Genomic DNA, 27,184 nt, shown 5'->3' on the forward strand with positions numbered 1-27,184 from the left:
GTAATGATATAAGCAAATTAAATTGAGAGTGACTTTAGGATACTCTGTCAACTTCGTGAAATGAGAATGTCAAAGCGTTTGACACTACATGAGCGCTGTTGCTATGAAATTATGCAAGTCATGCAGTCAGATTTACATATCCGGAATCCATTTTATTAAAAAAGTTTACAGTTGAGGATGTTTTAACGTTGCGTTGCAATAGCTTGGAATGTTTTATAAGTTTAATTATGACTATAATATAAATTCTAGAATATTCTCGAATGAAATGACGAAAAATGTCGAGCAATTGTTGGTTGCAGCAGTCACTTTAGCAACAAACTATATTAGCTATTGACCTCTTTTAATGAATTACTCAATAAATATCTTCACATGATTCGTAGACGATCCAGATAGAACCCCAGTAGTTGTTTATTTTTATAAATGATAATTATTTTGAAACTACCGCCAGTTTAAAGTGAACCAATAAGAATTCTGACAGTGGCCGAGTGTGCAGGAAAACGAGTCATTCGTATTGCCTCAGCTCAGTGAAGGCTCAGTGAGTGAACCCTGGCCAGTGTTTCGAGTTGAGTCGTAGACATTCTGCCAGAGAGTTTGTTTTTTTCTTGTGATTTTTTGAAGACTACACTATGGCCGATCAGTAAGTAAAAGAACCAGGTTTTGGTGTGTTGGTTATTGAGGTTAGATTTGAAAGGGAAAAAATAAAGCTTAGTACCGTTTTAACACCGGTTAGCGTTATAGCCTTCCTTAGGCCGCAGCGCATCATGTGTGGCATGACGGCATTTTGTGTTATCTTGGTTTTGTTTAGAGCTTGTATCGCCACATTCATTCCGAGACGGTGCTTTCTTAGCAGTATGAAAGAGTATTGTCAGGAAAAATTTGGTAAATTGTGAAGTATTTACTCCGAAGTCGACTGTTAGCGTCCATCATCAACCTTCAATTTTGCTCTGTCACCGCAGCGGGTCCTAATCTCGTTACTATGAGCAAAGATTTAAGGACAAAACTTTGTACTTTTATCCATGTAACAAACAGCCTGGTATGTGAAGCGTTTATTTGAGGTTCATGAGCTAGGGGGACTGCATTCTTGCCCGTCATAAGTAAGGATTGAAATAAAATTGGAATGTTTACACCACACAAAGGCGACAAAGAAAACGGAAGTCATCAGCTGATCCTGATAGAAGTTAACGCGATTCAAACGTATATTGTAAATTCCCACTTTTTTCCCTATATAGAGTGAAATTGGTGATCGTTTATGATACATGTAGTCATTATTTAATAAATTTAATTGCAATTAATGAGATTTTCACCAGAATGTGTTTAAGATGGATGGTCAAGTACTCCTCATGACTAAGTCATCTCCATGTCATGTATTGAACATGGCTAGTTACTTAGTCACCTAGCTAGTTGTACGTAGATCATTGTATTCCAAGTCACCATGAAAAATTTAAGTAATTGTGCATACGTTACTTAATCAAAAGGGTTAAGAATGAAAACAAAGCTGTTACTGTTGGCATGTAGACACGTACTTGAGTTTTTCTATCTTTAGGCTTGTTTTTATTGTAAGTATGGATGATTAAATAGTGAATAAAATAGAATATACTTCGTTGCCATAAGCATATGTAGTCCTGTACATGTTGAAAAAGTTTTTGGGAATACTGTGATATATTAATTTCTTATCAGATATATACATTGATTGTGTATTTTTCTAAGTGGGTATCATGTGCTTAGGGATTTCTAATCATTATCTGTTTTCTCTCATTCCCTGTCAAGAATTATTGGGAAACCCAGTAAAAAAAAAAAAAAGTTTTACTGAGGGAGGAAAACAAAATTACTGTAATGTATCAATCAGAAACAAGATTTAATAGCCTAAATCACAGTAATAAATTGTCAAAGTAAATAGTTAATATGTAATGATATTAACATTCATAAAAAGATTATATATGAAATCTATGAGGAACATATGCAGGGATGCACCCTACCTAACCTAGGGCTCCGTATCCTTACTTGGCCACAGGATCAAGGACCCTAATCTTAACAGGAACACACACACTAGGCATTACCAAAGCCACCTTTTAGCATTGTACTTTACTTCATTCCTGTCCTCTCTTCCAACTTGCTGTACAACCTTTTTAACTATTAATTTTAAGTGCAATGTGTAGGTTTTTTCCCATTTTCATGTTTAAGATTCTTGTACATCATCGCCTTTATTTTCTAGACCCATTTATATTACTGTGCAACCACTCCAACTCCATTTTCTCTGCCTTAAGACCTGGATGGATGAAAGTGCCTCAGTGCATGGCTTTATAGCCTATTTTTTTTTTTATATTCATTCATTCAAGTTCAAGAGCACCAAAGTGAAATGCAGCAATTAAATTTTAACCTAATCTTTCCTGGTGGGTCCCAACAGGTGAAGCTCCCCCCTCCCACTACCTCCCCACCCTTAATCTCCATCTTAGCATTTGCACAGAGCATATTCCTAACCATGAGGTTGGGAGGTACAGCTGGGAGGCACCCATTTTGTCTTTTCCCATTCTCAGTCTTGGAAATTGAATTCTTCAGCTAAGTTGTTTTTTATTTTACAGTGGAGAGGGATACAGTTGTAAGGGTTACCCCCTTCCAGATAGATATATTTATAATATAAAAATTTATAACACTTGATTTTGACAACACTTCTAACACCAGAGCAAGTCATTGTTAAATTGAAGAAACTCACGAAGACTGGTACCCTAGGCTAGTAACTTTTGAAGCTTTAATTGGGTAAAAATGTCAGATAATTTTTATTTAACCCTTACAGGATGGGCTAAATATATATCAAGCACACCTCCAGACTGGGCAAACTTTAAAGTTGGCCAATTTAAGAAAAAAACATCGATGGAAAGAGGAAGATGTGCAAATGCACATGGTTTAAGGAGAAAAATCTTTAAAAATTTTCTGTACTTTTCATGGGAAGTTGAAAGTGAATATATACAACCCTGTTTTGGGCCTCTTTTCCAACACACTCATAAAAATTTGCTAATTTTACAAAGTTATACATGTTTTTTCTAATTTTATTTTGTAAAATTATAATTACAACTCACAATATCATGACATAAGAATTAAATCAGTAACAAATTCTGAGTGTCACGCCAACTACACTCTCTGACGATGCTCCTTCATGAATGGGTGATATATTATTCAGTAGCGCTCTCTGCCAGGTATACCCTGGGCAGGAGGAACGTAGTGGCGGACAATCTGAGTTGTCAGAGTCAGGTCATAGGGACAGAGTGGACTCTGCACCAGGACATTGCAAACAGGCTCTTTCATCTGTGGGGAAGACCCTCAGTAGACCTGTTCACAACGAGGTTCAACAGGAAACTAGAGGTCTTCTGTTCCTTGGTTCGAGATCCATTTGCAGAGCAGAGGACGCCCTGCAGCACCTCTGGGACAATCTGGAGGTCTATGCCTTCCCTCCATTTTACCTAATCCATCAAGTTCTGAACAGGGTGATGGCCTCTCAGAACCCCAGAACGACCCTAGTTGCTCTCATATGTACCCAGAGGAACGGTTCCCTGATCTCCCAACCCTGCTGTCAGATGCAGTAACTTTTTTGGAGGTATACATGTTTTTTCTAATATTTCTTTGCACTTTGCTTTGCAAAATTGCAATAATAACTGACATCATATCATAAAAGATAAGAACTAAAACCAACAGCAATCCCTGGGTATATTTATGAGCAAATAATTGAAGAGACGTCATGGGAGAGAGAGGAGCAAGATATCCCCCCCATCAAGTCAAGAACAAAACTGATCACCCTGAGGTGCACACTTTCTGAGATGAGCAGAGTCTGAAGTTGCCACCATGCATTTTTGGGCCATTGAAGTGATGGAAACTCTTTCCCACTTGATACAGCCAAATTGTATGGCGTGTAATATTAATACTCATGAGGATTTCTGTCCATCACCCAAAACCTGTTATAGATACTCATATGAGGATTCCTGTCCATTAAGGTTGGCCAATTTTTAAAAAAATGCATGAATGGAAAGTGGAAGATATGCAAATGCACTTGGTGTCGGAAAAAAATTTAAAAAAATTTTCCCTACCCTCCACTTGAAGTTGAAAATGACCATTTACAACCGTGTGTGGGGCCTCTTTCACAAAACACTCGTAAATTTTACCAAGTTTTAAATTTTTTTTTCTAATTTATTTTATTTCATTTTGTAAAATTATAGTTGCAGCTCACACAATATCATAACAGATAAGATATAAAATCAGCAACAAATTCAGAGCATATTTGTTGTAAAATATTTACGTAAATTTACTGAGATCGGAAAATGCAGTAACTTTTTTTTTTTTTATCATATTTTTTCTGATATTTCTGTGCAAAATTACAATTATACCTGACATCATATCGTAAAAGATAAGAACTAAAACCAACAGCAATCCCTCAGTATATTTATGAGCAAATAAGTAAAAAGATGTCATGTGAGAGAAAGGTGCGAGACATTCCCCCTTCAAGGCAAGAACAATACTAAATTCCATGAGATGCCCACGACTGAGGTGAGCAGAATTCTTTAGTTGCCACAATTCAATTATGGGCCATTGAAGTATTGGAAACTCTTTCCCGCTCGGTACAGCCAAATTGTATGGCGCATAATATTAATACCCCTCCGAGGGGATATGTCTACCACCCAAAACCTGTTTTAGATCCTCTATTGAGGGGATCCGTCCATCAAGGGTTAAGGGTTAAAAATAAAAATCACTGTTTGTTCCTTATGAAATACAGTCTCCTTTTGTGTAGTAGTATTACATAGTGTAAACTGGAAATGGTTGTTGAATTGCAGTAATAAGGTGGTCAATGGGTGATTGAGTAGGGAGAAACCCCCAATCACATGCTGTAAGCTAGCACTTTGGTTCAGCAATTGTGGGATGTGGAAGTTTTTTGGTACAACTGAATTTTTATGTTTCCTTCTTCGCAGACTGTTCTCCCTATCTCCCTGCCCCTTCTGCTTGTTCTCCTCTGGCTTGGTTAGTTTTGGGTTGTTAGATTTGTGAAGGTAGACAACCAGTATTCACTCTGACAGTACTGACCAGGTGTGTGTGCCAAGGTTTACCCAGGTGAGACAGTAAGTCATGCTTAGAGTCACCACAGCCTTTAACTCTTAACGGACGGGCACCATCATATGATGATCTATAAAAGGTTTTGAGTGATAGACCGGCTAACTCATATGAGTATTAATATTACGCGCCATACGGTTTGGATGAATTTAGCAGGAAAGTTGTTCATAGCACTTCAGTAGTCCATAAATGACTTCAGGCAACTGTAGTAGGTTCAGCACAGGACAAGGGGGGGGGATCAGTGTGCCTTGAGAATTGTTGGAGGAATGTATTGCCCCTTTCTATCCCATGATGTCTTTTTGATTTTGCTCATAAATATACCCAGGGATTGCTGCTGTTGGTTTTAGTTCTTATCTTTTATGATAGTATGTCAGCTATAATTGTAATTTTGCATAGAAAAGTGCGAAGAAAGATTAGGAAAAACAAAAAGTTACTGAATCTCCCCATCTCAGTAAAAACATGTATACCTCACAAAAAGTTACTGCATCTCCCTGAGCTTGTCTCAGTAAACCTCATAAATATTTCACAACAAATACACTCAGATTTGTTACTGATAACAAAAGTTCTTATCTGTTATGATATTGTGTGGGATTTAATTATAATTTTACAAAAAATAGAATAAATTGTTAGAAAAAACGTGTATAAATTTGTAAAATTAGTATGTTTTTATGAGTGTCTTTCAACTTCCCGTGGAAGGTAGGGAAAAATTTTTATAATTTTCTTCTTAAACCATGTGCCTTTGCATATCTTCCTCTTTCCATTGATGTGTTTTTTCTTAAATTGGCCAACTCAAAAGTTTGCCCAGTCTGGGAATGTGTTTAATATGTATTTAACCCATCCCTTAACCCTTAGTGGATGGGATGAATATCATAACAGCTAAGAACTAAAATCAGTAAAACATTGTGAGTTTAATTTGTTTAAAAATGTTTACAAGATTTACTGAGATTGGGAGGTGCAGTAACTTTTTGTGAGGTATACATTTTTTTCTAATATTTCTTCACACTTTTTACAAAATTACAATTATAGCTGACATACTATCATAAAAGATAAGAACTAAAACCAACAGCAATCCCCGGGGTATATTTATGAGCAAATAAATAAAAAGATGTCCTGGGGAGGCAGAGAGGCAGTACATCCCCACTGAAATCTCAAGGCATGCTTATTGATGACTCTCAGAGCTGAGCTAAATAGTTGCCATAAGTCATTTATGGCCCACTGAGGTGCTATGAAAATTTTTCCCGCTAAATTCATCCAAAATGAGTGGCGTGTAATATTAATACTAATATGAGGATTCCCGTCCTTCACCCAAAACCTGTTATAGGTACTCGTATGAGGATTCCCGCCATTAAGGGTTAATGGAGGACCTGCAGATATTGCTGCTCCTTGGTATTCTAAACAATCCAACATTCACTGCATTATTTGGAGCCCTTTACCTCTGGCAGTGGGATCTCCTGTTCCTTCTTGTGCTGATGTTCTTGCTAAGAAGCTCAATGCTGTTGAGCCTCCTGCAGTGGTGTTCTTGCCTGTACAGTACTAGTCCAATGCAGTTACCTGCATTAACTATGTCTTCTGCTATACCTTAGGAGTGTGAGACTCTTGGATGTGGTAAGGTGAAGAAAGCAAGCACAAATCTTTCTGCATCTCGTTTTCGACCTCTTCCTCATCTTCTGACCCCCCCTTTTTTTTTATAGAAAGCAGGAGGAGGTCACTGGAGCTGTTTAAAATGACCTCCAGTTTTACTTTTTATTGGGTGCCTGCCTCATATGGTGGTTGGCAGTGTTCGCTTACATGTGGATGGAATGTGTGCCACTGTTGATAATGGGTTCTTTGTGTTCAAAGACCAGCATCTCTCAGTCTTCTGAGATACATTACTGTCCCAGACAATTTTCTTGCTTGGACTTTGGCCTTGGTATTCATAGAGTAGGCTAATTGGCTCTACTTCATTCCTTCCTTTGCATGTACTGACAGAGTTTGTGTGTAACAGGTCACCACCATGACATTAATGGGTATTGTGGTGATCTGTGTGTTTGTGATTGTGCAAATACTATGGGTAATGTATTCCTGGTTAGTCCAAGACTCCAGTGTGCATGTGCACAGTGCTCTGTGTGCTCATCTGTAAGCCCCTGCTAGTTTGCATTTTGGCTGAATTACCAAGAAACACATCAAACACTGGATTTTTTAAAAATTATTGCATCAAAAGTTTGCAAAGCATTATACATTCTATCACAGATATAAGAATCCCCCAGTTAGGACAAACTGTCATTGATTGATTGGGCAGAAATATTGAAAGACCAATTCCAGGCTGAAATCCCTCACTCATTACACCAAAAGTTTACAGAATGGTAGATAATGGTGTCCTAATATAGGTTTATAAAAGTCTGCCACTCAGGACAAACTATGTAAATAATCTTCAGAGACTTGCAAGATTTTTCATAAAAAAAAAAAAATGGTAGTTCTGAGATAGTTTGGGCTGAGCTAAAACTGTGCTCCAAAATAAGGGCTAAAATACTGAATATTAAATAAAAGTCAAATTCTGTCAGATCTGAAAACCAAGTGGAGAAAATGTATTTGCAACAATGAATGACAGGAAATTTTATGTCAGCAGCAGTTGATGGAGTCTGTCAAAACAGGTGATAATGATACAAGTTCCTTTTTGAAAATTGTGATTATAAGTTTTTACCTAATGCTTTCGTTACAGGGATGATTTAGCTACTGCTATTTTGAAGGAGAAGAAGAAGCCCAACCGCCTTATTGTAGAAGATGCAGTCAATGATGACAATTCTGTCGTTGCTTTGTCACAAGCAAAGATGGATGAACTGCAGTTATTCAGAGGCGACACAGTCTTACTGAAGGGAAAGAAAAGGAAACAAACTGTGTGCATTGTTCTGTCAGATGAGACAATGTCAGACGACAAGATTCGTATGAACCGTGTTGTAAGTTCAAAACTGTATTTAAGATTTGTTTTTTGTTTTTTTGTCTCACTATACTGTACTTTTAATTGGTCATATTTATGCTTGTTCATGTTAGATTTATCTTACGTCTTAGCTTGTGAAGATTATTTTTTTTTTTTTTTTTTTTTTTGCTGGCATGAATGTGGAATACCTAATTGTGTTGGTAAATTTTTTATCCATAGATTGTGGATTAGTGCTATAATGTGAAGTCATATCATCTTGAACCAAAAAAAAAGTAGGTTTGGTTTTGTAAAGTAACCAATTTGCTTCCAGGTAAGAAATAATCTGCGCATTAGGCTGGGAGATATTGTTGCGATTCAACAGTGTCCAGATGTCAAGTATGGCAAACGCATTCACGTACTACCTGTTGATGATACAGTTGAGGGTCTAACGGGCAACATATTTGAAGTAAGTGGATTTTTTTAGTGTTTTAGTAATGCAGTAGTGTTCATGTGCTTTATGAAAATGAGCTTTCATTTGCAGTAACTTTTAACTTTTGAAATGTCCCATTCTCTAAGCATTGATAGACTTGTGGGAAACTTGAGCATTATGTGAAAATTATTTTTTTTTTTTCTCCATTTGTCATTTTTCTGACCCATAGCATTAAAATGAAGCATGGAATGCAACTATTTAATTGTGGATTATATGCATTAATTTTCATTTCAGGTTTTCTTGAAGCCATACTTCTTAGAGGCTTATCGCCCCATTCACAAGGGAGATTTGTTCTTGGTCCGTGGTGGTATGAGAGCAGTTGAATTTAAGGTTGTAGAGACAGACCCAGCTCCTTACTGTATTGTATCCCAGGACACGGTTATATATTGTGAAGGTGAACCTGTGAAACGCGAGGTAAATATATTTTTTGTTTATTGTCTTTCAAATGATCTTTGATCTTCAAGCCCAAGAGAATTTCAGGCTGTTTGAAATGTTTTCTTGAATTTATGATAATTTTATATCGACTTTTCCTTTCTTGGGGTTAGAGGTGAAATAATTCTCTACTTCTGACAAATGCATTAATTTCTTTGTAGGTCTAGGTCCTTATCTGACCCGTTTTCCATCGTTTTGTGGGCCTTCGGGCAGGTCTTCATCCTACTACCACCCTGTCTACTGCTACTTTGATCAACTATTCCTTGTCCTGTCTCATACAAACCTTCTCAGTCTCTTAGATTGCCATCTTTTTTTCCAGGCACTTGTTACCAATTTTTGTCAACAGTCCCTCAATCCTAGTTTGATTTTCCCACTTTACTTTAGCCATGAATCAACTCAATATGTTGTTACCTTTTAAATATCTTCATTTTCCTTGCAAATGCCCATGTTTCTGCAGCATGGAGTAATACAGTGCTCCCTCATTTTTACGTGGGAATAGGTTCCAGAACCTACCATGGGAAATGCAAAATCCCCTCTAAAAATGCTTATAACAGGCTTATGATTGCCAAATACCTTATACCCTAAGGGTACATGGTATTTGGCTTATAACTGCCTATTTTAACATTTACTGCTGAATTTGATAGCTCAAACAAAAATATACCTTAATTTATCATACTAAAACAATTTATTTCAAACAAAAATACACCCCAAATCATCATCCCAAAACACCCAAAGTAACCTTACATTCCAGTACTCTCCTACTACTGTTACTCTTAACCCATAAACGCCTATTGGGCGTATCATACGTCGACTAAAATTGTCTGTTGGGTGCCGAGTGGACGTAGCAAACGTCGACTACAAAAAATTTCAACCTTCGGTCAACTTTGACTTGACCGAAATGGTAAAAAAATGCAATTGTAAGCTAAAACTCTAACATTCTAGTAATATTCAATCATGTACCTTCATTTTGCAACAAATTGGAAGTCTCTAGCACAATATTTCAATTTATGGTGAATTTTTGAAAAAAACTTTTTTCTTACGGACGGGCGGTAACTCAGCCGAAAATTTCATAAATTCTTTCGTCATTTTGTTGTAATTTTTGCACTGTTCTATATTAGCCGTTACATAAAGTTTTATATATGAAAATGTGTGCAATTTCATGTACAATACAGCAAAATACAACCCATGGTTGTAGCTTTTATCAGTTTGGAAATATTTTCATATAAACCACGATAACTGCCAAAATTTCAACCTTCGGTCAACTTTGACTCGACCGAAATGGTAAAAAAACGCAATTTTAAGCTAAAACTCTTACGATCTAGTAATATTCAAGCTCTCTCTCTCTCTCTCTCTCTCTCTCTCTCTCTCTCTCTCTCTCTCTCTCTCTCTCTCTCTCTCTCTCTCTGTGTACATATATTTTAATGAAAAATACAGTAATTAGTGAATACACAGTGTTGCTCTACAAAAATAAGTGAAATAGTGATAATTTTAGAGATACGGGCCAGTGGCTCAAAGAAGGATCCACAAATTAGTAAAATTTCTCCCCGTGGACAAGTGAATGATGTGTTCTACAAAAATCTGCAACAAAATGAAACACGGAAATATGGAACTTGTAAAATCAGGGACACTGTACAAGCCTTATATGCCCTTTTGTAAATCTTTGCGCTATCTAATTAGGAGACATTGTTATTAATAGTACTTTAGCCAGTCATTTTTATCCTTGCTGCTCTTCTTACTGCCCTCTCAAGTTTTGCTTCACACAGTCAAGTGTGTCCCCAACGTATTAGGAGTTAGAAGTGCTGCACTACTTCCAAGACCTGCCTATCCATTACAAGAGAGTTCTAAATTCCCTTCTTTTCCCCATTTGCTCCCTAAATAAATCTCGGGCATTAAAAATCTGTACTTCCTATATTTTATAATGCTTAGCACTTCATGTGACAAAATCTGCTGCATCTGGTCCTTAGCAGAGTTGACCTCTCATTATTAAATTAACTTGCAGCAATCTATGTGGAGTTGAGCGAGCCTCATTCTTTATAACAGCGCAGTCCTTCAATTTGTTGCTGCCTGTACTCTTATAATTCTGATATGGCTTCTTCCCTCTTGCATCCTATCAGTTTCTCTTCAGGATTCTTGAATATTTGCATTTACCAATTTCAATCATTGTCTTTAGTAAAATTCCAGTGTATGGACTACTACTCCCTCCTTTTTCCCAAGTTTTATACTTTTTAGGTCTTATCAGTATCTGTCTGACTGCAGCATTTTCCTTAATGTATATGAGGCCTTTGCTAGAACAGCAGCATATTGCCACAATTTTTTGGATTATGAGTTGTGCATGTCATCAGAATTAGGCTAGGTTATGCGAGATTAGGTTAACTGACAGAGATATATGTCAAGCAGACACACTGGGCTTTAAGAAAAAATGTCCAAGAATATACACTAATGCAAAAGTGCAATTTTAAAGTTGCCAATTTTGAATCACTTTTTTTTATTTTATATGCAGATATTCGTTGCACTAGAGAAGGCTTCATATCATAGTCTTTCCCAAAATTCTTGCTTTTCCTCTGGTCTTTGTGATTCTGGGGAATAATCCAAAAACAGCTGTTACTTTTCTTATTATTCCTCCCAACACTCATTTATTTGGCCTCTATCACCTTGCACCCATTTTGTCTTTGACCAGTATGCATACTCTACTCTGTCTGACCAGTATGCATACTCTACTCTGTCTGGTCTTCAGCATTCTACCAGAATTTATATTTTTCTGTCCCATTACCAGTACCAGTTGATTTTGTGCCCTCTTTATACCTTACCTTGTGAATGCAGCGAACAGCCACATTTCTTCCTCTCAGCATTTCCACCACCTTCCTGCTTTTTGTACAATTGCTCCCACTATTACATCTCATATTAAATCAATTTGAGCTGTATAACCCAGTAACTAGGAATTGTTTGAAAGTTAGCAAAAATTGTAAAATCTTATTAGTGTGTGATGCGTAGAGAAAGTATGTGTGTTTGCATAATTTATAAAATACTGGAAGCTCTAAGCAGTTTCTCTCTGGCCCCCAGCTGCAATTAATTTTACTTTTCATCCACTCTCCTTTGCCTCTTCAACTTTCCCTTGCATGACTTCTTTAGTTTTCCCATCATTTAAGAAATGCTCTCTAGGAATCCATTGTTATTACTTGATGATAATGAATTTTCCTGAACCAGAAATAGCTTTTGAGGTAAATATTAAGGCTTATTTTGAAATGTGTCATATTTTACTTCAGGAGGAAGAAGAACAACTAAATGAGGTTGGTTATGATGACATTGGAGGTTGCAGAAAGCAGTTAGCACAAATCAAAGAAATGGTTGAGCTTCCACTCCGTCATCCTTCCCTATTCAAAGCTATTGGTGTCAAACCACCAAGAGGTGACTCATGCATTGCAAAATTTGTTATACATACAGTGCCTTACATCTTGTGTCAGTCTGTTGTCACACATTCTCAAGTTTGATATCTGTATATCATATTTCAGACTTGGATAATGCAAACACTAATGCAATTGATATTTGCAGGTATTCTCTTGTATGGACCTCCAGGTACAGGAAAAACATTAATTGCAAGGGCTGTTGCTAATGAGACAGGAGCATTCTTTTTCCTAATAAATGGACCAGAAATTATGTCCAAATTGGCAGGTTAGTAAGAAAAGCTTGCATTGAAGAACCTGTCATTGCCATTAGTATTACCATTTTACATATAGTATCAGAGTATTGCATTACTGGTAGAAATCTGATAGAGGAACCTTTCAAAAGAAGATGAAAGATTGAGTTAACTGTTTATCTAGTATAGTACAGTACTTGATTAATGTGGGTGAAGAGTGGGTAGGTTGTGCAGCAGACGAGTGATTGAATAATTTCTCATTACCTGATTTAAGAAGGAACACTGTTCTATGTACATAGAGACAAAAAGTATGGGAGGGGTGAGATTATTTTAGGTGTTGTTCATAACTTTGTAAAATTTTTAATCCTTTGATGCCTGTGAATTGAAAATGTCCAATGTCTGCAGGTGAATCTGAAAGCAATCTTCGAAAGGCTTTTGAAGAGGCTGAGAAGAATTCTCCTGCCATCATCTTCATCGATGAATTGGATGCCATTGCTCCTAAGAGAGAGAAGGTACTGAACATTTTTTTCCATACTTTTTTTATATGTACTGTATTGTACGAAGAACTGGTTAAAATTTGTCTTCCTCCTTGTTATAGGGTATATAATTTACTTTAATTTACAGACTCATGGTGAGGTGGAGAGACGTATTGTGTCACAGTTACTGACACTCATGGATGGTTTAAAACAGCGAGCCCATGTCATTGTCATAGCTGCTACCAACAGACCTAATTCCATTGACCCTGCCCTCAGGCGATTTGGTCGTTTTGACAGAGAGGTTGATATTGGCATTCCTGATACTACAGGTATGTGCACCTAATGAATTCTTACAGTTTAATGCCATTATATATATACCAAATATATTGTAGCCTAAAATTCTGTATACGAGATTATCCTGTAAAGAAGTAATTATGAACCTATTCTGGTTTTTAGGCCGCCTTGAAGTTCTACGAATCCATACAAAGAATATGAAGTTGTCTGATGATGTGGATTTGGAACAGATTGCAGCAGAAACTCATGGTCACGTTGGTGCCGATTTAGCTGCTCTGTGCTCGGAAGCTGCACTCCAACAGATCCGTGAGAAAATGGATCTCATTGATCTTGATGATGACCAGATTGATGCAGAGGTAAAATAGTGACCAGATTTGTCTTATTTCATATCAGGTTGGGAAATCTTTTTAAAAAGAGCCAAAGTCTTTTTGCCCATCATGTAAATGGGCTGCCACATTCATTTTACTTTTTATCCATTCCCTTGTTTTTCCACCTATATAGTATATTGCATTCCAACAAAGAAAGTTAATATTGCAGTGATTGTTAATTATTAATCCAGTGTACTAGGCAAAATAGGTGAAATGATGAAATTTAGGTAATTAGTATATTTGAATATTGATTACATGTCTATTGAGTTAATTGATTACATTTTGGTGTCAAGGAATTGAATGGAACTTGTATTTCCAGGTATTGAATTCCTTAGCAGTTACCATGGAGAACTTCAGATTTGCCATGGGTAAGAGCTCACCATCTGCCTTGCGTGAAACTGTGGTGGAGGTTCCCAACATTACCTGGGATGATATTGGTGGTTTAGACAACGTCAAGAGAGAGTTGCAGGTACGTGTTTTTCCAGTGCATTTATAATTTAGTGAACAGATTATTTTTCACTGGAAATTGAGATTGAATTGTCTTTGGAGGTGGACTTTTCTTTTTTCTACTTAGTCCTGGTGAATTTAGTATTAAAGCTTCCAAATATTAAAAGTTGTCACACTGGTTACTTGTATGTTGTATGCTTTACACCAAAACCTTAATCAGAAGTATCAAGTCATTGTCATTGATATTTTGTACATCAGAATTTTTTTTTTACAGTGTTTAATGATGAAGTTTTCTCTCCACTTTTTGGGATCATGTGCACTTACTGAATTTCTATCTAGTCCAGATCTTAAACTCTGCACTTCAACCATGATTTTTTAGGCCTTTGTAATGGGCTTCCATGCTGTATTCTAAATGCACTGCCTACCCTTACATGTACCCAAACCATCTCATGTCTAGAATAGAGGATCTATAAGACAACTGTAAACTTGATGGACTAAACATTGTATCCTCACTTCAGTAGACCCGTTGACAAGAGTTGACAGTATGCTTTGCTGTAAATTAACTAAAGAGGGCAGTAATTTTACTGGAGGTTGATTTCACATGTACATTTTGAGTTGGATTTATATTTCTGTAAGGTGTAGAATATCTCTGTGATCAAAGTGAACTCAAAACCTGATTGAAAAACCTACAGGTTTGGAATATTGGCAACTTGAACATATGGGACAACTAACATCAGTTTGGTATTAGTGAACAGCATATGGGTACTTTGAGAAAGTTTTTCAAGAGGTATTCATACAATGTGTGTGTTAAGGAAATATATTAGACCAGTTAAGAGACTAGTTCTTGCAAATATATTGGTGACAGTCATATAAATGACGTGGTGTGTTTAGAGTAACATGAAGAGAGCACAGAATTTGTATGATTTTCCTTATTGTCCTTAATAATCCATGAAATTGGAGCTACAAGGAAAAAAAAACAAATCCAGTTTCATAGTCCTTCAGAATTTGGATATATCCTCCCCCTTACTCCCTGCATTATTTAATCTGCCATAAATTCCTCATGAGCTGTCTGGTACAGTTGGATCCTTTTTATTATATGTTGAATTTTTCCCTCTCGCTGTAAATTGAATATCAGAAATAATTTAATTCATGAATTGCAAGTTACAGCATCTTTCTGGATAAATAATTGTGATGGTGCTGGTAAATGACCAGTTCAGTATAAAATTGTGGTCTTTTAAGTCTCTCTCCCAGAAATCATGAGTTATATATTCACCTGATTTTAGAAAGGAACTTGAGGTAAAGGTAGTAATCATGTCCTTCACAATTATTTACCTTTGCAGGAGTTGGTGCAGTACCCTGTGGAGCATCCTGAGAAGTTCCTGAAGTTTGGTATGACCCCCAGCAAAGGTGTACTGTTTTATGGTCCCCCTGGATGTGGTAAGTTTGATGGGGTCTTAATATTTTATATATAATGCTTGTGAAAGAAACAGATTATATTGAATTAGTAATGGAAGTACAGTATTTTTAGCCCTTCAGATGGGAATCTAAAGATTTTGCATTTTATTCCATTAGTTCCATGTTTTGTTTTAATGGAATTAGAGATATGAAAGTTGTAGTCTAGTTTATATATGCCACTGAAGTTGACTGGAAACTTGATATTGTTTATAGGTAAGACACTGTTAGCCAAGGCCATTGCAAATGAATGTCAAGCCAATTTCATATCCATTAAGGGACCTGAACTTCTGACTATGTGGTTTGGTGAATCAGAAGCCAATGTGAGGGATGTATTCGATAAGGTAAGATGCCACATCATAATTGCTTATCTTTCAAACTTCCTCTCATTTCTGTCTATTAATTTTAAGGACTCATTTGTGTTGACAGAGTTGGGCTGGGCATGGTAAAAGCATTTACAGTACAGCAGCATACCCCTTATCCATGCTTTGAATGTTTCAACCTATCTCTTTTATTTACCTTTCAGCTGTCTTCTGATAAGTCATATCTAGATTAATGGACTTAATCCATTCCAGGAGGCTGTCCATAAAATTAGCACATTTTACACTTAAATATTTTTGGTGTTGATTTTTATCTTCCTGCTGTTGGGCGCTATGTATCCCCTAACCTTGTCATTCCTCTATGAAAACTTGTGCTTTAAAAGGGGGAAGATTCGCTTTCTAAAACTTAGTGTACCTAGTCTCTCTTGAAACTTGTTCGTTTTCCCTTGTGATGTTTTATCTGAAAATATTTTCAGTATGTCACTAATATTTTTTTTTCTTTATACTTGCCCATTGCCATTGACTTTCCAATCCCTTTCCTGGTACAAGTTTTTCTTATTTTTTAACCTTGTAAAGGCAGTCCCTGGTTAACGAATGGGGTTTCCGTTCCTGGCCGAGTGCCGATAACCGAAAATCGTCGTTATATGGAACATCACAGTAATTATGGTAGTAAATGGTGTGTATGATGCCTTAAGTGCCGATAAAGCGCTTACCAACGCTGATAAACTGCCTAACGGTTCCGAAAATTGCATACCGACGCCAGTAAACCACTTATTGGAGCCGAAAATCTGTTGATGACGTTGTTAGCCAAGTGTTGTAAAACTGAAATGCCTGCATTGACATTTCATTTGCTTGTAGTATTTTTGAATACAAGTGTGTCTGATTATAAAATTTTTAGTCTCTCTCTCTCTCTCTCTCGATCCTGCTGAGACTCCCAGAGCATTCCTAGTTGGGTGAAATACACATTATTATTATTAGTACTAGTGTTATCAAGCAGTTTATGTAGACCACTGAATCAAGATACTTATGAATTACCCAAGCTAACATATTTAAGTTAGCGTCCCCCGGATGAGTACTTCGCTAATACTTTTTTTTCTTGCAATTAGCGGTCATATCACTGATGATAGTTTTCAAAGTTAATATTGATTTTTATGCTTATAATTCGTACTGTAGTTAAGAGTAGGAATTTTATTAAGTGATAGGATAAAAACTATTACTACTACTATTATTTTATTTCATAAGACTACAAAATACTGAATGAAAAGTGTTGTACATACATGCACTATTATTCTTTCGTATGCCAATCTCTAAAGCAGGGGGCTACACACAATCCATCTATGTACTCGTGATTGTGGAGACAAATGTTCTACATTCTCATCTAGAAACTGATTTGCAAATCTGTTTGTTTCTTTCACTTAGGTAATCAGTGATTTCATCATAAAATTATTTCTCAAAAATTCTAATGGATTCTCTTTATCCTCAACTGAAAATTTCACGCCGGGATCAGCAACAAAAGTAAAGGGATCTCTCTCTCTCTCTCTCTCTCTCTCTCTCTCTCTCTCTCTCTCTCTCTCTCTCTCTCTCTCTCTCTCTGCAATGAGAAGTCATCTTCACTTCCGCTATTGGAAGAAAAGTTTGTTTCTTCAATATCCTCATCATGGAGGATTCAGAAATCATCAAATATGTCTTCAGTATCAGACACCTCGTCTAGGATTTGATTTATCTCACCTGAAGACATACGCCTCCTCTTTGTGACATTCATTGAGAACGACGTCAAAGCCATGTTGTCTCTGAAAACGCCCAAAAAAAAAAATAGTCATCTAGGCATCAAAAGCGACCAACTGAAAAGAGTTGCCAGGAGGAAATAAGTCATCAATTACAGCTTACGTGTTCTGAGAGTGTTACCAAATGATGTTCCAACATTTTCCATACGAAAACGTATTATTACGGGGCTGACAGCTTGAAAAGCAGAGTTAAAGTCTTGAACGTAATATCCCGTTGAAGGCGCTACCGAGTAGATCGCAGTAAACGTATTATTACGTGGGTGTAACAGGTTAAGAAGACTTGTATCCTGGGCCAGGTCGAGTACCCTGTTGCCCTTTCTTTCGTAACCTTCAGTCTCCCCCTCCCCCAGTGGAAATATTCCTTTAGAAATACAGTAAACCCCCCGTATTAGTGTTCTCATGATTCGCGGATTTCCCTATGAAATACATTTACACATTCACGGAAAATTCACCCATTCACGGTATTTTTCACTGAGAAATATTCACTAATTACTGTATTTGCATATCATTTTCATGACTAAATGCACTTTTTGTCATAGGATAGAATTTTTTTTTTTTCTTTTATTTGAACTATCAAAATAAGCAGTTCTAAGTGTTTTTTGAGGGGTTTTAAGTACAGGCGGTCCCCAGTTTACGACGGGGGTTCCGTTCTTGCGCCGCGTCGTAACCCGAAAATCGTCGTAAGCCGGAAAATCGTCGAAAATCGTCAAAAATCATAAGAAAACCTTACTTTAAATGCTCTGGGTGCATTGAAAACGATGTAAACTGCATTATTATTGAGTTTTACATCAAAAAACCTTCAAATTATGATTATTCTGCTGTTTTGGGGCCATATTTCTTCCGTCGGATCGGCGTACAACGCGTCGTAACCCCGGAACATGCGTCGTAAGCCAGGAAATAATTTCTGATGAGCATATTTGAAAAGCGTCGTAACCTCGGAACGTCGTAAGACGGAACCGTCGTAAACCGGGGACTGCCTGTATTTGTGGATTTTAGCTATTCCAGGGGGTAGGGGTGTGGTACGCATTTCCCACGAATACGGGGACTTTACTGTATTCAGATATGTTTGTAAACTATTTTATAAATCTGTCCATAGCCTCCTTATCGTTTGTGTTCAGTCCTGCTAAGTCTGAGGTTTAGTGAAAGACCTTCTCTTTTCGTTCTTTAGCACCTCCAATGCCACTGACCATACTAAGTTAGTGATAATGACTTTTATGTCCTTTTACAAGTTTCTGTAAGTGAAACTGCCTAGTGTCTTTCCATTTCAGTTAGGATTGCTGATGAATATATCTAATGATTTGCCCTCTACCAGGTAATATAGCCTCAGAGATATTTTTTATTTCTTTTTTTCAGGCAAGAGCAGCTGCCCCTTGTGTTTTGTTCTTTGATGAGTTGGACAGTATTGCAAAGGCTCGAGGAGGATCTCTGGGTGACGCAGGCGGTGCTGCAGATCGTGTCATCAATCAGGTAAGTAACATAGGGAGTGAAAGTGGGGATGCAGTTGGAGACTTAATTTTATTGGTTTTTATGCAACGTTCTTAAGTACGTAAGTTATAGTGAAAACTCCTATACAGTATGTTGAAGTTACATTGTTAATATCAGAAAGCCACATGATTCTGATAAGAATCATGTTCAAAAGAAGTTTTAATCTGCATGACTGATAGCATGGTCAGCTAGCTGCACAGTTTTTATTCATCTGCATGGCTGATATCATGGTCAGCTATGATAGTTTAGGTTTTCCTGTGTTATAGCTACACAATTTTTATTAGCTGTGTATCATGGTTATGTTATATCAAAAGTTAAAATTTTCTTTTTAATTCTTTTAATTTTTTTGTCAGTTCCATAAGCCAATGTTAGTTGTGTTTGTATTTTAAGTGAAATGTCTTTATCAGGTTCTAACTGAAATGGATGGAATGGGAGCAAAGAAGAACGTTTTCATCATTGGAGCCACAAATCGACCAGACATCATTGACCCTGCAATTTTACGTCCTGGTCGTCTTGACCAGTTGATTTACATCCCTCTCCCTGATGAAAAGTCTCGAGTACAGATTTTAAAGGCTTGTTTACGAAAGTCACCAGTTTCCAAGGTAACACAGTGTCTTTTGCTGTTTCCCTACTTCTGTTGAATACTGTACACTTCCATAGTTAGATTACCTATTATTGTGTTCATTTTTAACTAAAACTTTTTTTTTTTTTCCAACCTTTAGCGTGTCGATTTGAACTATCTTGCCAAGGTTTCTCATGGATTCTCGGGCGCTGATCTAACAGAAATTTGTCAGCGAGCATGTAAATTAGCTATTCGCCAGGCTATTGAGGCAGACATAAAGCGGGAAAGAGAGAGAGAATCTGGCGATAATATGGATGTAAGTGAAATGAGTTTTCTGTTGTAGTATAGTGTTTATTCAGTTCTATTGATTGTTGTGTGTGCTGGAAGACATTTACTCTCAATTTAAAATTTGAGGGTTACTTTGTCTGGGAACAATCGTGACAAGCTGTGTTATTGCAAACCAAAACCTTGCCATGCCTGTTAGATTAGCAGCAGTGACCTAGTTAAAATACTCATTTAAATAATGTGAAAGTATGGATGTAACATGCGGGAGTATCACAAGATAACTGGCAAGGTCTCATCAACTGGTCTCCTTTCTTGTGGGTCCAGGAGACGAAGACCTGTCAGCATTGTGGCGTTAAAGAATGCTTTGGGAGCAGTATGAAGCTCAGCCACAACTATGTCAGCAGAGGCAGTGCAGGAGATGAGTACAGGCAGTCCCCGGTTATCGGTGGGGGTTCCATTCTTGACAGCATGACGATAACCGAAAATCACCAACTGAAAGTTGGCAATAATTGCACCGATCCCTGGCTATCATCATCACTAGACAAGTGCCATAAAACCGGATCACCGATAACCAGGGACTGCCTGTACACAAAAGTGGAGTATGTGATGTAAATTATTCACTTACCAAACCAAAACAGGGAAAAGCAGTACCCACAATACTTGGTGCCAAGGGACCCCACTAGGCGGAAAGGTAAACATTCAAGTAAAAACTAAAGTTCACAAAACATTACAAACATCCATCATTACAAAGAATAAGTATTAAGTGAATGAATGTAAATGAATGGCATATCACACAATGCAAAAATGCTAAATCTTGGGAAAGCAGCTCATTAGTCACCTAAAGACCGAGGATCTGTGGAGGCACCTGACCAGTGGCATGGGCACACAAACTAAGGTCTGACTTTCAGGATCTAAAACTTGGTGCATCTGAAGACCTGTTGCTTGGAAGTAAGGCTGTTTTTAATCAATGGATTTGTAATAAATAAGGATGAAGAAAGGGTAACATTTTACGTGAGTGTTGTATATTAATTTTAATATTATTACAGTATTGTGTTACACACTGGCATGTGTACATAGATCAGATATGTCTGTGTTTTGCTTGCTAGTGTCCAAAGCATTTTTTACCGCAGTAGATTATAAACAGATAATCTGTGCAATGCAATGCCATTGTATTGTTTATATCTTAAAGATAATCCCAATGCAGTGCCAATGTATTGTTTGTTAAATCTTATAGATAATACCACGCTGCTTAAAGATAATTACACAGCTGCTGGGTTAATAGAATATATTAGGGTATTCTCTTATGACTAACATCATTAGATAAATAAATTATTACAAAATGCATCACTCTTGGATGTATTTTGAGGTACCAGCAAAAAGTTTTGGACCAGCAGCTTTTCTTATGGAGTGAGACATTTTGATCTAACATTGGTATCGGCTGGTTTGCTTAACTAACAAGTGCAGGAATAATGCACTTGCACTATCACTCATTGGTAGAAAATGCAGTACAGCATCAATTAAAAAAATATAGTGTGCCCCATGATTTCAATCAGCAGTGAACAGGAAGTATTGGAAACAATTCCTTCAATCAGTTTTATAATCCAGACCCTCAGATTCTTTTAGCAGTAATTTTTTTGCATTAGGTAAATTTTAGTGCCATTTAACCCTTAAACGCCTAATGGACGTACCATACGTCGACGAAAATTGTCTGTTGGATGTCAAGTGGACGTACCATACATCGACTAAAACTGCTTTTTTTAAATATTCGCGGAAAAATAATTATAGGCCTAGTTTGCAGAAGGTTTCAAATCACGTACCTTGAGGGATGCTGGGAGTTCACGGATCAAGCTGTTGTTTTGTTTATGAGCGTCACCCAGACGCGCATGAGCGAATTCCCTCCTTCTCGTACCAGACAGCATCAGCGTCGGACCGTGCGAGAGCGATATTTTGACGCATCCGTGTTTTGCAGAGATGTCTCAAAGCCATCAGGACCGTGAAAGGCGCATACTGCCTGTCGGTAGTGAGCGTGTGAAACGAGTTTTAGACTGGGATGCTGGAGAAGGGCCCAGCAGCCAAAGTGACCCAGCTTCTCAGCGCCGTGTTGTTTGCCCACGTGTGACCGAAGGCGACCAAGGACCACATCCCGTGCCTTTTACGACCCCTAGGAAGCATCGGGGTGTCCTGAGGGGCATCCGTAAATTTTTTAAAAAAACTTTTTCCTTCGCTGAAAATCCTGGCATTTCTTGAGTCACCTTGTCGTAATTTTTTCGCCATTTTATATTATTCGTTACATAAAGTGTTATACATCAAAATGTGCGCAATTTCATGTAGAATACAACAAAAAATAAATCATTCTTTTAGTTTTTAACAGTGCGCAATTTCATGTAGAATACAACAAAAAATAAATCATTCTTTTAGCTTTTAACAGTTTTGAAATATTTTCATTTAAATCACAATAACTGACAAAATTTTAACATTCGGTCAATTTTGACTTGACCAAAATGCTCTAAAAAACGCAATCGTAGAAGCCAAAATTCTTACATTCTAGTAACAATCAACCATTTACCTTTATTCTGCAATAAACGGAAAGTCTCCAGCACAATATTTCGATTTATGGTGAATTTTTGAAAAAAACTTTTTCCTTCGCTCCGCAAAAAATCTCAGCATTTCTTGAGTCACATTGTCGTAATTTTTTTGCCATTTTATTTTATTCGTTACATAAAGTGTTATACATCAAAATGTGCACAATTTCTTGTAGAATACAACAAAAAATAAATCATGCTTTTAGCTTTTACCATTTTTGAATTATTTTCATATAAATAACGATAAATAGAAAAAAATCGACCTTCAGTCAACTTCAACTCGATCGAAATGCTCGAAAAACGCAATCGTAAGCCAAAATTCTTACATTCTAGTAACAATCAATCCTTTACCTTCATTTTGCAACAAACGGAAAGTCTCTGGCACAATATTTCGAATTATGGTGAATTTTTGAAAAAAAACTTTTTCCTTCCATCCGCGCGCGCGAACTCCGCTAAAAATCCTAGCATTTCTTGAGTCACCTTGTCGTAATTTTTTTGCCGATTTATATTATTCGTAACATAAAGTGTTATACATCAAAATGTGCGCAATTTCATGTAGAATATAACAAAAAAAATAAATCATGCTTTTAGCTTTTACCATTTTTGAAATATTTTCATATAAATAAGGATAAATAGAAAAAAATCAACCTTCGATCAACTTTAACTCGATCAAAATGGTAAAAAAATGCAATTGTAAGCTAAAAAAAACTTAGTCTAGTAATATTCAATCAATTTCCTTCATTTTGAAACAATTGGAAAGTCTCTAGCACAATATTTCGATTTGTGAATTTTTGAAAAAAACTTTTTTACGTCCGTGCGTTACGAATTCATGCATCATTTTGTGATAATATTTTCTCTGTTGCTTTAATCGTTTTACAATCTGTTATGTACCAAAATCATCGCAATTTAGTGTACAATACAACTAAAAAAAATTAACTCATTAGCTTTAACCGTTTTGCTTACAGCACGATTTGTAAACAATTATATAAGAGTTTTTTTTTTGCTGTCATATATTCTAATATTCATATATGATAATGATATTTTTTTTCATTTCTGATGGTTGCATACTAAACTTGAGGCAATGAGAAAAAAAGGAGCCAAAAATGAACTCTTAATCTTAAAAACTAAGCGTGCTGTGATTTTTTGAAAAAAACTTTTTTTCCGCTTCGGCGCTAGCTCCCGAACGCCGCCAGCATACGGGAGACGTTTTTGTAAATAGGGCTTCGGCGTTTAAGGGTTAAGATACTGTATAGAAATATTGAATTGGTGGTCTTTTAAAAATATATTTCATAACTCAGCCTGCACTCAGAGTTTTCAATAAAAATGTAAGGAGAATTTTGAATAAAAATATAAGGAAAATATAGTTCCTGTAAGCTGGAAGTGCCTAAAAATGCTTCTGTGAAAGCTCAGCTTTACTTGAACTAGTCATGAGCAGTTACCTGAATATGTTGTGGAAAAAAAAAAAAAAATTAATCATGTAGACCATGACAGTAAGCTATAACCCTTAAACGCCGAGCGTCTATTTAGCGCCGAAGCGGAGAAAGTTTTTTTTTAAAAATCACAGCACGCTTAGTTTTCAAGATTAAGAGTTCATTTTTGGCTCCTTTTTTTCTCATTGCCTGAAGTTTAGTAAGCAACCATCAGAAATAAAAAAAAAAATATAATTATCATACATAAATATTGGAATATATGACAGCGTGAAAAAAATTTTCATATATAATTGTATACAAATCGTGCTGAGTTATTTTTTTTTCGTTGTTGTATTGTACACTAAATTGCGATGATTTTGGTATATAACAAGTTGTAAAATGATCAAAGCAACACAGAGAAATATTATCACAAAATGATGCATGAATTCGTAGCGCGCGGACATAATTTTTTTTTTTTTTTTTTTCCCAAAATTCACCATAAATCGAAATATTGTGCTAGAGACTTCCCGTTTGTTGCAAAATGAAGGTAAATGATTGAATATTACTAGAATGTAAGAGTTTTAGCTTACAATTGTAGTTTTCGACCATTTTGGTCGAGTTAAAGTTGACCGAAGGTAGAATTTTTTCTATTTATCGTGATTTATATGAAAATATTTCAAACCTGATAAAAGCTACAACCATGAGTTATTTTTTGTTGTATTCTATATGAAATTGCACACATTTTCATATATAAAACTTTATGTAACGGCTAATAGAAAATGGTGCAAAAATTACGACAAAGTGACTAAAGAATTTCTGAGATTTTCAGCAGTTAGCATGCTCGGACGTAAGGAAAAAGTTTTTTCAAAAATTCACCATAAATCGAAATATTGTGCTAAAGACTTCTCGTTTGTTGCAAAATGAAGGTAAATGATTGAATATTACTAGAATGTAAGAGTTTTAGCTTACAATGGCATTTTTCGACCATTTCGGTCGAGTCAAAGCCGTACAGCCCGTCGCTCATAAGATGGACCACCTTGGGTGCTGGGTCCTTCTCCAGCATCCAAGTCTAAAACGCGTCTCACACGCTCACTACCGACAGGCAATACGTGCCTTTCAGAGTCCTGACGACGTTGGGACATCTCTGCGTACATCCTATTGCGTCACAAACACACTAACACTTGCACAAGTTCGGCAAAACACGAACGCGTCAAGAAATTGCTCTCTGACAATGCGTCGCTGATGCTTTCTAGTGGGAGAAGAAAGAAATGCACGCATGCGCAGCTGGGTCACGCTTGTAAACAAAACAACAGCGTGATCCGTGAACTCCCAGCATCCCTCAAGGCGCATGATTTAAAATTTCTCGCAAACTAGGCCTATAAGTACTTTTCCGCGAATACTTAAAAAACTTTTCGTAGTCAACGTATTTCATGTCCACTCGGCACCCGACAGACAATTTTTTTTTTACATAAAATACGTCCAGTCGGCGTTAGAAATGCTTAAAATTCTCCTTTCTCTTCTGATACCAAGATATGGACACTAAAGGAACCAGCATCATTTGCCACCCAGCACTTATTACTGGATAGAGCTAATGTTGGAAGTGTAGAGGGAGAATGTAATGTAAGTTGACTAGCTCTGTCCATTAAAATATTGAAAAGGGTGGTAGGGTAAAGCAGTTGTAAGTAAGGATATGGGAATTTTCCTTTTGCAGATGGAGGAAGAAGATCCAGTTCCAGAGATTACCAGAGACCACTTTGAAGAGGCCATGAAATTTGCCAGGCGTTCAGTATCGGATAATGATATCCGCAAATATGAGATGTTCTCACAAACACTTCAGCAGAGCAGAGGCTTTGGCTCAAACTTCAGATTCCCTGATCAGCAAGGCCGAGGAGGCGGAAGTGGTGAAGGTGGTAACTTTGGAGCGGATGGTGATGATGATGATCTTTACTCTTAGGCACTAGTGGGTTTTTGGGGAAGGAAAACAGATATATATATGTATATTTAATTTTGAAAGTGATGTTGAATAGGCACTTCCCTCTAAAAACAAGGGCCGCCTTTTTCCATGCACTGTAAAGTAGGGTGTTTCCCCTCTCAAGAATGGGCTTGCATTTTTTTTTTTTTTAATTTCGATGCACTTCATTTACAGTGTGTGTTAGTCGTGAGAGCACATTTTGGACTGTCACTGTGAAATGAATGAATACTTGATAGCTGAATATTACACTTTTATCTTAGATCACAATGAATGAATTTAAGTAAGAGAGAGAGAGAGGAAAGTTCAATTGGGAGGGTTTTTTTTTCCTGTAAGGTTATGTCTAATCTTAGTTTTTTATATGTTAGTTTCTAATGAAGAAATTTTGTTAATTTATTGCAAAATTTTTTTTGATAAAGAGGAAGAACATGGATTATGTTAAACCTAACTTGTGTTAAGAAACTGTGTGCAGAAGTACATGTGGTGTGTATATTCTATCCCATGTGTAAATGTGGAAAAATGTAACTTTTCTTACACAATAAATAAATTGCTCTGTCTTTGCCATTATTAACATGATTCATCCTTTATGAAGACTGGTATTATGACATTTAAGCTGTCAAGCCTACATACTGGTGCTTTCAGCCATCGATTGCCCATGAATGTTACTTCTTTTTTACAAATTGCTGGTTTTGTTATTTTTTTTTACAAGGTGTATTCCTTATTGGTAAAAGTTTCATCTTGTAACCTTGGACATCCACCTCACTTATTTTCTGTATCTCTTCCTGCTGTCCAACCACTCCAACTCCTCAGTGATTGGCATTATAGCCTAAATTTCATGACTGACGAGTTCATGTTAATGCCTTGCTGCTAAAAAAATTCAGTAAGCCAAATCTATCAATACTGCATATAGTATATAAATTTCATGGTTCACACAAGTTCATGTGATAATGACCTGCTACAAAAAAAAATCTATAAAAACCTGAAACATTTAACTCAACAATACCATACTTATTAGTGTTGAAGTTCTGACCATGAAGGTACACTACAATTTTGGCCAGCACAGTTTTGTAAAAACACACACAAGTTGATTTTGTTTTGATTGGTGAACTGTGTATATTCAAATGTCAATATGCACTGAAGTAGTGTTTACTACAGCATTTCAGTTTATTTAATACTAAACACTTTCAAGTTCATTGAATAAATAAGCTTTT

General features: G+C 36.6%; 1 protein-coding gene across 1 annotated transcript; it reads left to right on the plus strand.

Annotated features, from left to right (window-relative positions):
- The first annotated feature begins 319 nt into the window (after positions 1-319).
- TER94 (Transitional endoplasmic reticulum ATPase TER94) lies at positions 320-26,530 on the plus strand. Its single transcript, XM_067116563.1, has 16 exons — positions 320-637; positions 7,790-8,024; positions 8,316-8,450; positions 8,709-8,888; positions 12,170-12,311; positions 12,456-12,575; positions 12,946-13,052; positions 13,165-13,345; positions 13,473-13,666; positions 13,998-14,147; positions 15,466-15,562; positions 15,794-15,921; positions 19,035-19,148; positions 19,574-19,768; positions 19,889-20,044; positions 25,716-26,530. The coding sequence occupies exons 1-16, from the start codon at positions 627-629 to the stop codon at positions 25,956-25,958; spliced, it is 2,388 nt and encodes a 795-aa protein (XP_066972664.1). The 5' UTR covers positions 320-626; the 3' UTR covers positions 25,959-26,530.
- The last annotated feature ends 654 nt before the right edge of the window (positions 26,531-27,184 follow it).

Source organism: Macrobrachium rosenbergii, chromosome 14 (genome assembly GCF_040412425.1).
Source record: "Macrobrachium rosenbergii isolate ZJJX-2024 chromosome 14, ASM4041242v1, whole genome shotgun sequence".
Classification (NCBI taxonomy): Eukaryota; Metazoa; Arthropoda; class Malacostraca; order Decapoda; family Palaemonidae; genus Macrobrachium; species Macrobrachium rosenbergii.

Bases quoted from the DNA above. Each gene is read 5' to 3' on its own strand.
- TER94 (XM_067116563.1), top strand. The intron at 8,025-8,315 runs GTAAGTTCAAAA...ATTTGCTTCCAG, and splicing joins AGATTCGTATGAACCGTGTT to GTAAGAAATAATCTGCGCAT. The intron at 13,667-13,997 runs GTAAAATAGTGA...TTGTATTTCCAG, and splicing joins ATGACCAGATTGATGCAGAG to GTATTGAATTCCTTAGCAGT.